General features: G+C 42.7%; 1 protein-coding gene across 3 annotated transcripts in view; it reads right to left on the minus strand.

Moving 5' to 3' along the window:
- Nucleotides 1-282: 282 nt before the first annotated feature.
- Nucleotides 283-14,912, minus strand: part of DAGLB (diacylglycerol lipase beta) — a 29,975-nt gene continuing 15,345 nt past the window's right edge. For all 3 annotated transcript variants that reach the window (XM_019753627.2, XM_019753625.2, XM_019753626.2), the window contains 7 exons: nt 13,902-13,979; nt 10,766-10,846; nt 10,544-10,671; nt 4,830-4,898; nt 4,674-4,746; nt 3,380-3,630; nt 283-3,270 (listed from right to left, as the gene is read on the minus strand). In XM_019753627.2, coding sequence (XP_019609186.1) covers nt 3,075-3,270; nt 3,380-3,630; nt 4,674-4,746; nt 4,830-4,898; nt 10,544-10,671; nt 10,766-10,846; nt 13,902-13,979 — 876 coding nt within the window. In that variant the 3' untranslated portion in view covers nt 283-3,074. The remainder of the gene's footprint in view (nt 3,271-3,379; nt 3,631-4,673; nt 4,747-4,829; nt 4,899-10,543; nt 10,672-10,765; nt 10,847-13,901; nt 13,980-14,912) is intronic.

The raw sequence follows: 14,912 nt of genomic DNA on the forward strand, positions 1-14,912 counted from the left end.
TTGAAGTTCATTTTTAATGCGTTTTCCAGCTGGGGGACAGGGAGTGAGTGGCCCCTTCAGGGGGAGAAGATGGATGAGTCGGCACACAATGGCGGATGGTGTTTGGTTTCATACCTGTTGAATGTTGGTGAGACTCAATGTGACATCCATCTCGGCCAGGGCTCTGGGCTGAAAATGAAATGCTGGGACCCGAGTTGGCATCTTGGCAGGGCAGAAGCTGACAGGACTTTAAGATCCCTTCTTGATAGCCTGAAATTGTGCTATAAATAGTTCATGCTAGAATCCATCTTCTAAATTGTTTTTATTGTTTTCAAGAAAATTAGTGTTTTAAACCAAAGGTAAATAAGCTGTTTAAAGACCAAATCATCCTTAAGGTTTGCTACAAAAACAGCAATCGTCCCCTTTTACACCCTCCTCAGAAGCAGCTACTTTTTTTGAGTTCTTCTAATTTTGGATTTGTTTCCACATGTCTAAACCATATGTGTTCTTTTTTTTTTTTTTTACTCACTAGATCACCAGCTCATTATAAAAGGATCTAACTCAGGAACAGCCAGATGGAAGATGCGTGGGGCCAGGTGTGGGGAAAGGCGCAGATCTCCCATGTCCTCTCCCCAAATCCCATGTGTTCACTCACCTGGAAGCTCTCAGGACCCCGTCCTTTGAGTTTGTATGGAAGCTTCACCACACAGGCAGAACTGGTTAATTTAACTTTATTTCCAGCTGTTGTCTAAGTCTCTCAAGATGTTCAGATAGATTGTGTTTCATCCGTTTTCATTTTCATAGTCTCCGAATCCTCTGACCACCATTTCTCTTAGGTGTTGATCTTGTGCCTACACCTGACTCCTTGTTTTTAAATTTACTTCCTCATTTTGATGAACAGATTTTCCAAGAGCTTCCTGAGGAAGAGTGTGTGGGGAATCTGTTTTTGAGCCCTTACATCTTTAAAAATAACTTCATTCTACCCTGATACTTTCTGGCCGGGTCTGAAATCTCAGGTTCAGAGTAACTTCAGATTTTTGGAGGTGGTTCTCCCACTGTCTTCCTCGGCCATTTCCATTGCAGGTGGAATGCTTTCAAGTCTCATGGGATTTTCCCTTTGTCTTCTGTGTCCTGGTTTTTATCCCTTGTGCTCTGTGGGCTCTTTCCATCTGGAAACTCACGTCTCCCATTATTCAGGGATCCATTTCTGTTGATTTCATCTTCCATGCTTTTAATTTTCAGGCGTCCTTTTTTTATTCTGTAAACACCACTTTTCAGCCTCATGGGTCAGTGTTGTGGTTACAGCACTGTCTGTTCCCAAGCTGTAGCTAGGGTTGTTGGAAGCTTCTCCCACATCTGTTTCTCTTGGCCCCTGTTCCAAGTGTCTGGCCTCTTGGTTCCTCAAGTGTCTGGCAATCCTTAGCTTGTGCTTAAAGGTTGAGAACCTCAAAAGCAGACTGGAAGCTGAGCACAGGTGTGTCACAGTAGGGCAGTGTGTCTGAGATCTCTTAACCTTTGTGCCCTAAGAATGTATAGGAATTGTTTAAAAATGAAGCTTGTAGCAATCGGACATTACCATGGCATTTCAATGGAAGTTTTGAGTCCTTTGTAGGTTTCCAGAAGCTAAGGTGGTCTGGCTGTGACAGCTGAGGTCCTGAGGGGAGGGATCTCTAGAGGTCAGATTTTCCTGGGGGTTTCTCCTTGAAGGTCCTAGGAGCCCAGTGGAGGAGTTGAGGAATGTCCTCCTGACCCCATACCAAAGCAAACGAAGGACCAGGTTCTTACAGCTTTCAAGTAACGCCCCTCATTCTGGACAGTCCCACCTGCTGTCCTCCCACATTAAAGGTACATGGGGAATCTGGGTCATAAAGCAGGTTCTTTTCTTGCCCGCTTCACATAGGATTCTGTTTACCTCTAGCCTTCTGATTGTTCCTATCTCATTTTCCGCATCCTTGTGAGTTTATGTTTCTGTGGGTTTTTTTAAACTTTAAGTGTTTTTTTCCAGGACCCATCAGCTCCAAGTGAAGTAGCTGTTTCAATCTAGCTGTGGAGGGCGCAGCTCACAGTGGCCCATGTGGGGATCAAACTGGCAACCCTGGTGTTACCAGCATCGTGGTCTAACCAAATGAGCTAACCTGCTGCCCCGGGTTTATGCTTTTTAGAGAAATCCCTTTACTGTCATCTTACGGGGCTTCGTGCAATGGGGAGTGGGGTGAAATCAGATGTTTGTGCAATCTTCCATCTTTAGCCAGAGGGCCAAGAAAACTCAAGGCTTCATTTTGTTGTTTATAGTGGACAGAAAAACAAAAGGTTAAAAGATGATTGCTATAAAAGCGCCCAGTAAAACAGACCCTCCTGGAAACTTCCAGAAGAGTACATCACTATACAGACACTAATGACACGTGTAAGTGCTTTACTTTTTAGATTCCCTCTGAACCCACTGGCCCACCTCCAAGAGCCAGAGGAGTGTTTCTATCACCCGGACGCTGATGAGCCAGCTACGTGGTGTAAACAGGAGCTTCGGTGGGAGGGCAGGAGCTGGTCTCCCCTCACATTCCTGACCTGGTTCTGTCTTGATTCCCAGTCACAGCTCAGGGCTGATCTTAGTGCCACCAGGAGCAAAGCCCAGTCTGCACCCTCACAGCTGAGGACTGAATTTGTGTAGCCAGGAAAATCCAGTTTGCGAAATAAACTGCATAGCTGTCTGCCAAGTTGAGACTCACCTACACAGGCAGAGACCCTGTCGGTGAACATGGCCTGAGGGGTGGGAGTCCACAGATCGAGTAGAGTCTTAACCCTGGCTGCTGGGGCCCCCTTTCCTGGGCAGTTCTCAGAAGCCAAGGAATCAGCAGGCTGCAGGGGAGGGAGTGTTGCTGAGCTGACACTTTGCACATTCATTCATCCCATCATCTCAGTGCTCTCCTGACTTGATTCTGCTAATACTATGATCAAAATTGTTTCTCAGATTACTCATTCAGACTCAGATTCAGTGCCTGTCGGATTCCTAGCGCCGCACTGGCGTCGTGGGGTTCCCTCGCACCGCGAGTCACACTAAGAACAGTGGTGTGAGTCCCAGCCCAGTGTCCGGAATCGGCCTACACCATGTCCACAGGAGCGCCCCCGGGGGCTGGACAGGACACGCAGGCGGCCCTGTTGGCCACCACACTGTCCAGAGCTCTCATCAGGATGTCTGGCATGTGGTCTGTGAGCATCTTGGGGCCGATGAGTATTTTGTTGAATTCGGACTCGTGTGACCACTTTGCGGTATACTGAGCAGTATAACAGGAAAACCTGAAAAAGAAAAATCAATAGTAGAGCACCACTTCGCTGTAAGTCCACACACGTTTCTTTACTGGTGGTGCGTGGACTAAGTCCGCCTGTCCCCACTGCCCACACTCACCTCCCTGAAGTGCCCTCTTCCTCCAGGTGGATGATCCTGCCAGGAGGGTAGAGAGGTGGGTATTTGCTGGGGGACTCCAGCGGGGAGTCACTGGAGAAGCTGTATGCTGGGGACCCGTGTGTCAGCAGACTCTGCTCCCCTAGAAGAGGCTGTGTCAGGTCTCTGTGGTCGCCCCCGTCCAGCTCTGTCGGAAAGTTATCGGGGTCCCCTCCGAACAGCTCATACCAGCATCCGTACAGCAGAATCTTGTACTAAGGGCGAGACCCAAGAAGGCGGCATGCTTGTTACGGCACAGGCTTTCACTGTCACCACAGACACCAACTAGGACCCAGAGCTGGTGCCAGGTGACAGCAACCCTCAGAGTCGGACAAATACCTTGCTGTTGTTTTACGTGATGGATCTTAGGGGTATGGAGGTCAGTGGGCCTAAGCTCAGGTGTCTCGGGCAATCAAGCCATCACACCAGAAGCAATATTTAAAAACCAAATCGTGCAGATGTTGAGGGAAAGTTACCCTTAATTCTTTTTAGGTAATTCTGCAAACCAGTATTACTTGTCCCTAAAGACATTATGTAGTTTTTCAAAATTGAATGGGGGAGTGAGTAGTTGATAAAGAGAAAGTTTAAATTCTTAACATTTTTTTCTAATCAACAAAAACACAAAGTCAGGAAACAGGTTAAGAAGCAGAAATCATCTGCAATCCCATTGGCTAAACAAAGTTACACTTTGGTGGGTTGTTTGGTCATGTATCTCCTTGTTACCACCCCTGCCTTAGATCATGCCTCTGAGAATCATTGTTAAGCCTGCCTTAATAAAAACCAAAACAAGCTTATGAATACATCATGGCTGTCTTTCTCTATTCGTAAACATAAAGTCACCATTGTTAACGACTGCATAACACTCCACAGTGTAGACACACCATCGCCTCTTAAACTCTGTACTTGGCAGCCTCACTTTCTAAGTTTTGGGACCAAAGATGACAGAATACATACCACTGGTCACAAGACGCTAAGCGAAGTATGACAGAAAGCAATCACTTAACCTGGAACAGGGAGGGTTCTATTATAGTATTTTCTAATGGTGGTATTGCATGTGCTTGATTTAGCCATTTGCTTTCTTAGACATTAGCTGCAGAACAGCAGACAAAAGTCTGTACAGAGGGTAGAAAGAACTTCCAGCAATGGTGTCAAGTGCTATGGGCTACGACGCTTTGTATTTACACCCCGCCCCCTCAAGCTGCATACAGCCTCAGTGAGACCCGAACTCCTGCAGAGCCTCTGACAGGGCACAAGTTACCTTGGGCTTATTACAGTGAGCAATCACTCGCAAGATTCTCTTCTTCAAATCTTCGAAGGTGGTCACACTTAACCTGTTTAGCAAAAGATCAGACGGAGGCTCAGTACTCAGTCTGTTCAGCTACCCCGACCCCAGATGAAGCATCAGCAGACTCACCGGGGAATCACATCCTTGCCCAGGACAATTGACACAGTGAAGTTCTTAGAGTATTCATAAAGGGATTTGCTGAAATAGCAAAAGAAGAAGTAGCTAAGTTTTATGATTATATTGCCAACAGAGGGCTTCAAAGAGAAATCAAGTAACTTGGCCAGGTCAGTAATAGGTCAGTTTTCATACAACTCAACTCAGTTCTCTATCCCCTAAAGGGGAAGAGAAATAAAATGGAAGCTCCAATTAGAGCAACTCACTGGCCAGATTGTATGTAGTAAAGCCAAAACAGACCAGCAGAGAGGAAACACAGCTAAAATTCAAACCAAATCAAGACCTGCAGACTGAGCACATATATTACATAAAGCTTTTGACCCAGCAACCCCACTTGGAGGAATTGAACAGACACTGGCAAAAACGGAAGACGAGGATGTAAAAGGCTGCTCATTGCAGTTGTTATTACTTATAATAGCAGAGGCTGGAAACAACCCCAATATCCATCCATAGAGAACTGTGTTCAGTTCATAAACTAGGGCATATCCACAGAGCCTGAGGCCTTTGCATCTGTGAGAGCCTGAGGGATGTATCTGTACTGTTGTGACGTGACCTCAGGACCCACTGTTCAAGTGAAACATAACTGGACGCAGAACCGCATGTATGGTACACCACCTTACACTTAAAAGGGGAGGGATACAAAGATGACAAGTCAAAAAAAAAATGGCTCCCTCTGCAGGGAGAGAAGACACGGAATGGGCAGAACGAGGATTTCCCTGAAAGTACCTTTGTAGAGTTGTCTTTGGAACTATGCCATTGTTTAATATAATTATGAAACAAAACTGAATCAAGGGGCAGCTGGTTAGCTCAGTTGGTTAGAGCGAGGTGCTCTTAACAAGGTTGCTGGTTCGATCCCCACATGGGCCACTGTGAGCTGCACCCTCCACAACTAGATGGAAACAACTACTTGACTTGGAGCTGATGGGTCTTGGAAAAACACACTTAAATAAATAAAAAGTTTTAAAAAAGAAAAAAAAACACTAAACCAAATAACAACTAAAGCAATCTTTAAAACCAAAAGCCAAATGAAACAAATGAACCTAATAACTTATAACTCTTCAGTGAGTTTAAAACAATTGCTTGTACTTCCCTAGTAGGAATGTAAGCTAAGAAAATAAATTGCAAAGAAATCTCTTAACTGCTTCATGTAATATTGGAATTACCGTTCTGAAACTATGAGCTATTTATATGTATATTCATATATTCCCACACAGGGTATATGTGTGCTATATATATATGTGTGTGTGTGTGTATGTGTGTATATATATATATATATATATATATATATATATATATATATATATATATATAAAAGAAAGAAATGCAAATTGTAGGTTAATGTTGACAGAAACCGAGATTTTTAGCATAGGAGATGAAAGATACAAAGAATTTTGCTAAAACCAAGTATATAATCAAATAATTTAAGTAAAAACCCTGATCTTTAAATTAGAAGTATCAAAATTAACTCAGAATATTTTTTTTCTTTGGAATAACAAGCATTTCTTACCTCTTCCCACTGAAAAGGCCTAGAAACTGCCTCAGCCTGTGGTAACGAGTACCCCAAGTGCCCAGATTATAGTCTCTCAAAACCATTTCCCACTCACAACAGTACTCCCTGGAGAAATGGTTGATGCCAGATACAGAATAGGGCAAAAATTTGAGAATATTTTGTAGTACCAGAGAGCAGGGAACTACCAGACAGCTGGTGTGTCACGATGAGAAGCCTAATTTGAAGGGGGGACTCCCACTGGCCAAAGATGGGCCAGTGTGAACATCAAAACAAATGCAATGGAGTGAAATACAAAAATGTTTAAAGTCAGGAGTTTATAATAACAGTTTAAAATAGTAATTCCACCTCTGGAGACTGCTAGAAGACCCATTCATTATTCTGAACATTGCTAAATAAAGGGCAAGATTCAAGCATTTATGCATCTATCCTGCTTTTCCTGTGTGAACCACACCTCAGAGTAACCAAATACTTCAAGAAAAGTTCTTTATAATTTTTAACTAATAAATGTAGAAGGGAGGCTGGAAATAGAATATCAACATTTGCGACCTTTAATATTACCTACTAACATCACACAGAGAGAGACAAGCTGATGTGATGCAACAGGAATTACACACCATTACCAACATGTACTGTTAAAAAACATTTACAATAGGAGGATGGAATCAATTACTGGAATCAAAGAATTATTAATTTTGTTAAGCATCTTATCTTTTAAGATATTAAGGTATTTACAAATGAGATCTGTCTCAGATTTGTTTTAAAGTAAGATCTGTGGGAAGTAGACGGGTATGAAATAACATTAATTATGTTAATTATTAAAGCTGATTAAATGGGTGTGGGTTCATTACACTATTTTTGTTTGAATTTTTTATTTGAAAATTCCACAATAAAACAATAGTTTTAACTGATCATGATAAACAACTGGAGAGAAAATTAGTGAACTAGAAAAAAAGATCTGAAGAAAAGATACAGAATATAGCACATAGAAAAAGGATACAGGAAATATGAATGAGAAGTGAGAGACATGCAACTAGAATGAGAATGTATAATGTATGTCTAACTGGAGTCCCAAAAAGCAGAGAGGAGGTAAGAAGTGAAAAGACAATGACTAGGATTTCACACATTCAAAAATCTTAACAAATTTCAAGCAAGATACATTAAAAAGGAAACCACACATACACTTAAACAGTAACAGAAAACACCCATGTAAACTGGATGCAGCTTGCTGAGGAAAAGAAGCATAACACAAAAGACTACATATTGTATGATTCCATTTATATGACCTTCTAGAAAAGGCAAAACTACAGTGACAAAAAGATCATGTTTGGGGGTGCTGGGAGGAAGCGAACGACTACCAAGCAACACAGGGAACATTTCAATGGTAGTCCTAGCAGCACCCAAAGGCAAAACAACAACAACCGTCATTCACAGATGAAGTCCTTATATACACATATTTTTCAAAGCATCTGCACATGAATTAATAAGAAAATTTAACATGGTTGTTGGTTTCAAAATCAAAATACAAAGTTCTGTGGGATTTATATATGTCAGCAACAGGGAAACAGTAACAAATGTTCCCAAATAAATATGTATAAGGCTTTATGAAGAAAGTTATAAAACTACTGAAAGACATTAAAGAGTACCTGAATATTTGGAGAGTAATTTTATGGTCAGAGACTAGAAAGCTCAATTATATAAAGATGTCAGTTCCCTCCCAACTGAACCAGAAAATAAGGGCAGTTGAAATCACAATTCCAAGCTTTTTGTTAGTGGAACTTACAAATCTGATTCTAAAATTTACATGGTGGTTCAAAGGGACACAAATAGCATAGATGCTCTTGAAAAAGGAAAAGACATGGGGATTTGCCCTACTTGATGCCAAGAGTTAGTATAAAACTATGTAATTAACCCAGTATGGTATTAACACCGAGACAGACAATGAGATGGATGGAAGGAAAGAGTGGAAATGGACTCAAGGAACAGGGACACTTCATAAGTGACAGAAGTGGTACTGCATATTAGTAGTAGAGAAAAGACTAATTACTAGTAATAAAATGGAATCAGTAATCAAAAAAATCTCCCAACAAATAAATGTTCAGAACCAGACCACCTCACAGGTGAATTCTATCAGACATTCAAAGAAGAATTAATACCTATCCTTAAACTATTTAAAAAACCAGAAGAGGAAGGAATGCTTCCAAACTCATTGTCCAAAGCCAGCATTACCCTGATACCAAAACCAGACAAAGACATTACAAAGAAAGAAAGTCACAGGCCAACATCCTTGATGAACAGAGATACAAGAATTCTCAGCAAAACAATACATGGAAAGGACTACACACCATGACCTGAGATGCAAACGTGGTTCAACATCTGTAAATCAATCAACAGGATATATCACATTTACAAAATAAATGACAAAAACTATATGATCATCTCAACAGATGCAGAAAAGCACTGCCAAAGACATACAAAGGAGGCAGGTTATGCAATGGATAAAGACAGTCTGTTCAATAAGTGGTGTTGAGAAAACTGGCTAGATGCATGCAAAAAGAAAAAAAGAAACTGAACCATATACAAAATAAACCATATACAAAACCATATACAAAAATAAACCATATACAAAAATAAACTCAAAATGGATTAAAGGCTTAAAAATAAGACCTGAAACCATAAAACTCTTAGAAGAAAACATAGCTAGTTTTCTTCTAAGAGTTTGCATCACTCTGAGCAACATCCTTTTGAGTATGTCTCCTCGGGCAACAAAAGGAAAAATAAATGGAACTACATCAAACTAAAAAGTTACTGAAGGAAACCATCAACAAAAAGAAGACAACCTACTGAATGGGAGAAGATATTCACAAATGACACATTTGATTAGGGGTAAATATCCAAAACATATAAGGAACTCATAACTTAACACCAAAGAAAAAAACCCCCAAAACAACCCAATCAAAAAATGGAGCACCTAAATAGACATTTCTCTAAAGAAGATACACAGATGACCAACAGGTACACGAAAAGATGTTCAAAATCCTTAATCATCAGGGAAATGAAAATCAAAAACACAATGAGATATTACCTCACATCTGTTAGAATGAGTATTATTAAAAAAAAAAAAAAAAAAGAAGAAGAAATAACAAGTGTTGGTGAGGGTGTGGAGAAAAGGAAACCCTTGGGCACTGTTAGTGGGAATGGGAATGTAAATGGGTACAGCCACTATGGAAAATATGGTGGTTCCTCAAAAAATTAAAAACAGAACTACCGTATACAATCCAGCAATTCCACTTCTGGGTATTTATCCATAAAAAATAAAAACACTGACTTGAAAAGACATATGCACCCGTATGTTCACTACAGCACTATTTACAATAGCCAAGATATAGAAACAACCTAAGTGTCCACTGAAGACCGGATGAAGAAAATGTGATGTGTGTGTGTATGTGTGTACACACAGAGACAATGGAGTAGTATTCAGCAATAAAAAATAATGAAATCTTGCCATCTAAAACAACATGGATGGACCTTGAAGGCATTATGTTAAGTGAAATAAGTCAGAGAAAGACAAATACTATATCATCTCACTTATATGTATACGTGGAATCTAAAAAAAAAAAAAACCAGGCTCAGAGATAACAAAAAACAGATTGGTGGTTGCCAGAGGTGGGGGATGGACAAAATGGATGAAGGAGTCAAAAAGTGCAAACATCCAGCTATAAAAATAAGTAAGTCATGGGGATGTGATGTACAGCATGGCGACTATAGTTAACAAGACTGCACTGCATATTTGAAAGTTACTAAGAGAGTAAGTTTTCATCATAAGAAAAAAAATTCTATTACAATGTTTGGTAACATAACAGATGTTAACTAGACTTGTTCATTTTGCAATATATACAAACACTGAATCATTAGGTTGAATACCTGAAACTAATAATAATAATTATAACTCAATAAAAAATGAATCTTAGCATTATACCATTTAAAAATCAAAGGCATGGTCAGACAGACCTATGAAAGGCTATTCATTCTTTCTTCAACTAAATAGTAACTGAAAACAAGCTTCTCCTGAGGATGCAAAATTATAATTAAGTTACAAGTAAAAGATGGTCTTAACCACAGGGCTCCGTAGCACCTTGTAACACTCAGAACAAGGAAGTACCTCAGAAGCCCTCTGGGTGGGGAGAAGGCGTAGCACCTGACTTCTGGGTGGGACTTTCTGAGCATGATGGACAGCAGAGCTGCAGCGCCTGCTCCCAGGCTGTGCCCCACGATGACAAGCCGGTATTCCTAGGGGACAAAAGTAGAATGAGTAGAAGTCAAAAGACCAAACAGTTAATGACAGAGAAAAGGAAAGGAAAGGTAAGAAAAATTAAAACCTCACAGGAGCAAGGCTGAAGGCTTGGCTCAAAATCCCATCATTGATGAGTCGTCGGTACACGTATCTGGCAGCTTGAGAAATCCCCTAAAAATGCAGACAAAGGAGGTGGCTAGTGATTGTCCGATGAGGCGGGTTCCATCAGGGCGGACGACAATTACACTGTACACTTATTTATGACCTTGTCTCTCCAAGCAGGAGGTAAGGGTCTCAGGCAGTGGCCACGCCCACCACTTAGGTGCTCAATAAATATTCCCATGAACCAATGGGTGTCATCAGGAACATCTTTCCATGTCAACAGATATTTCTACAGCGTTTTCTGTAGCTACAAAGTGTTATGCCATATGGACATACTAACGTTTACTCCAGCCAAGTCCCTATGGTTGGTCAGATTTAGATTATAAATGACATTAAAACGTAAAGTTCTGAATCAGTGACATTGATTAAGTATCCACTGTTCCTGCAAAGGCAAAACAGAGCATCAGAAGTGAGGTACAGGGAGGTCAGGTTTTTATTTAATTTCAAAAAATAAATCAAATGTAAAACGTCCTAATAAATGTAGCTGTCACAGCTTCTTGAAAGTTAAGCCGTTCTAAGAGAGGAGAGACAATCCTACGGAATATATTTTCGGAGTGCTCCCTACATGGCAAGACGAGATGGGCCTGGCCCCTGCGCTCACAAAATTGTCCTCCAACAGATGGAGGAGAAATTCTAGCAGATGGGAGGCTGTTTGAGCAGCTCTAAAGCTACCTGATTCAGTAATTACTGATTCAGTAATTCTATAATTCTGTGAGTAGAATGTGGAATCTGGCCTCACAGAAGAGAAACCAAAAGAAGGCTTGCAGGGTTTAACATTCTGTGTACAATCTGACACTAACTGTTGACAAGCCACCAGTTTTCTTTACTTCCCTGCACGTATGCAATGCAGTCAACTTCCTTCAACATTTACTTGGCACCGATCACGTATGCAGTTCCGGGCAGTCAGAACCGAACAAACCTGGACCACAGCTGCTGTTGGTGGGAGTCTCCCCGGGACACGCCTTTCAGACAAAATGCCAAGGCCATTTTCGGCTGCACGGCTTTGAACTCCATTACTGAGGACAGTGCCAGAGCCAAGCAAGGAAAGCGAAAGCCAATAGGAGACAGAGGCCAGATCGTGCCCTTAGGCCTTGAGCAGCTGTCTTCCAGGCTTGAGGGCAAGAATTGTTACTGGATGAAGCAAGAACTGTTACTGGATGAGGCAGAGCTGGAGGCGGCCTCGGCTGGTCAACAGATCCAGGCCCAAAGTGCCATGGCTGTGGTCACACAGAGCCTTTACCTGCGGGCAAATCCTCTAAGAACCGAACCACACAGCCAAGCCCATTCTGTGGTTGGCTGGTTATGTGTCTCTACAATAGTGTTTAAATTTGTTTTTTCATACATGCCCAAAAATAGTTAAACGGGACTCTTCTGTGAATTGAGGCAGCTAAGAGTTAAAGGAAAAAATTCACATGCCGAGGCCTGTCAAGCTTTTACTGGAGACAGACGAAAGCCTCCACTCGCCGCCTTACTGGAAATGGTCCAGGCAGGACACTGCGTTCAGTCCCCAGCAGCGACACCTGCTGTAACACGTATTTGTATAAAAATTAAGCATTTTATTTAAAAAATGATTACTACAGAATACATGTGTTGGTTTTAAAAAACACCATGAAGTGCATAAAAACAGCAGAGGCGCACTGCCCTGCAGCCCTGACTGACACCTTCTCCCCAAAGTAGCTGCTGTAACCTCTGGGAATCACCCGCTTTCTGTCAGACGTTAGAACACTCTGCTCTGTAACCTCACTAGTCATCAGGGAAACGCACATCAAAAGCCCCTCGAGATACCACTTCCCCCATACACACTCGAGGGTGGCACTAATAAAAAGAACAGAAAGTTAAGTGTTGATGAGAATTTGGAGAAATGGGAACTTGCATAGATTACTGGTGGAATGCAAAATGGTGCAGCTGTGTTGGAAAACAGGGTAGAGGCTCCTCAAACAGTTAGACATAGAATTCCATTTCTGGGCCTATACCCAAGAGGAATGAAAGCAGGGACTCAACCAGTATCTACACCCACGCTCATGGCAATATTGTTCACAACAGCCAAAACCTGAGCAAAACCCAAATGTCCATTGTGGACGAATGGACAAACCGAAGGGGTATATATACACAATGGAGTATTATTCAGCTTTAAAAAGGAAGGAAATTCTGACACACGCTACAACAGGGATGGACCTTGAAAACATGATGTAAGTGAAATACGCCAGTCATAAAAGGACAAATACTGTATGATTCCTCTGTGAGGTCCGTAGAACAACCAAATTCAGAGACAGTAGAATGATGGTTACGAGGGGTTAGAGAAGAGGAGTCAGTATTTAACGGTAGAGTGTATGTTTGGGATGATAAGAGTTTTGGGTATAGATACAGCATTCTGAATGTATTCAATGCCACTGAATTATACACTTATAAATGGTTAAAATGACAAATACTATGTTATGTACATTTAAAACGTGAAAAAAGCCACCAGCTCTCTGGGAAGGCCGGTTCCACTCCTTCCGGAGGAGCTTCCACATCCCACCCCTACCGCACAGCAGCAGCGCCACAAGGACTGCGGTGTGGGGACAGCTGCAGAGAAAATGGGTGTGACACGCAGGAAAGGGTGCCCAGTGTCTGCCTCTCAGGGGGCAGTCCTGGCAGGAGGTCTAGTTTGCTCTGTTAGTACAGTGTTAGGAGAGTACAGGTTTAGTTTGCTCTGTATTGAACTAAAGTTATTTTTTTCACCATGAGAATGTTTTACTTTAATTACAAGGGAAGAGAAACTTTGACTGGGGTTCAAATCCAACTTGGATACTTATTCCAAGAGCTGTGTGGCTTCTGGAAGTCATTCGATCGCTCTGAACCCGCTTCTCTCTCTTAAAAAAACGAAAACCACCACCACCTCCTAGGGCTGTCGTAAGAACCTGTGCTGTAAGAATAAACGTATCTCTTTGCACAGCACCTAGCGTATAGTAGGTATTTGTTGACGGCTTGAATTAACGTGAGAGATTCAGAGTTGGGAAAATTCCGACCCCTTTCAGTTTCTCCTTCACAGAACCTTCCAGACCCCAGACCCCAGGACCCCTACCTTATGTGCCAAACAGTCTTTCACCTCGCACTCTAAGTCCAGGGTCTCGCTCTCTGCTGACAGGTCCGTAAGGATGTCCTGCAAAGGTGCATTGAGGAAGGGTTGTCAGCTGGGGTGAGTCATGCACTGTCTGAGGCTGGGCAGGGGGGTCCCTCTGAGGGATAGCTGGGAGGGCACGGTCTCCTGGGTCAGGCGATTGAGACCTGAACCCATAAAGGTTGAATTCAGGAGAGAAACCCAGGTGGCCAGGTAGCTCCTGACCTGCGACATGACTAGCTCTGGGCCAGGCATGAACAACAGGGAAGGGGACCTGGGGCTGGGACATATCTAAGACACACCCTAATTCTCCCTCACTGCACACAAAGCATCTGGGAGCCCTGTACGAGGGCTTACAGTCAACAGCTCGCTGAAATGGAAGGGAGGGTAAGAGACACATCAGATGGTTCCGGGGGTCTTCCTAGAGGAGGTGGCACCTGAGCCAGAGCCCAAAGGAAAAGCTCATGTGCAGGAAGCAGAGGACAGGCAGAACCAAAGGCAGAGGCATCTGCGTAGGAAGTAGGCAGTGGGCCACTCAGCAGTGGGCAGATATGGGCAGAGGGGCTGCCTGTGAGAGGCTGGTGTATCCCTAGGACCCCATGAGCCCAACTCGCTGGGGGAGGGGCTCCTCGTCTACACTGTTTACACAGCTGCACAGGTGCGCTGTCAAGGTTGGGAACCACTGGCCCTGTGCCCAGTGCTGAGTGGGAACTGGAAAGGCAGGGTGGGGTCAGGTCATAAAGCACCAGCAGGGCTGTGATAAGAAACATGAACTTTGTATTAAAGCAGCGGCAAGTCGCCAGAGGTTTTTGAGAAGGAATGGTTAAGATGTGACCCACGTTCTAACAGAGTATCTGTGAACAGTACTTAGGACAGATTGGGAAGGTGAGACACTGAGACAGGGTCCAAGGAAGGGAAGTTTCACTGGCCCAGGTATGACAGGACGGGCCAGGAGAGCCGTGACGCTGGGAATGG

The sequence above is a fragment of the Rhinolophus sinicus genome, linkage group LG10 (genome assembly GCF_036562045.2).
Source record: "Rhinolophus sinicus isolate RSC01 linkage group LG10, ASM3656204v1, whole genome shotgun sequence".
Lineage (NCBI taxonomy): Eukaryota > Metazoa > Chordata > Mammalia > Chiroptera > Rhinolophidae > Rhinolophus > Rhinolophus sinicus.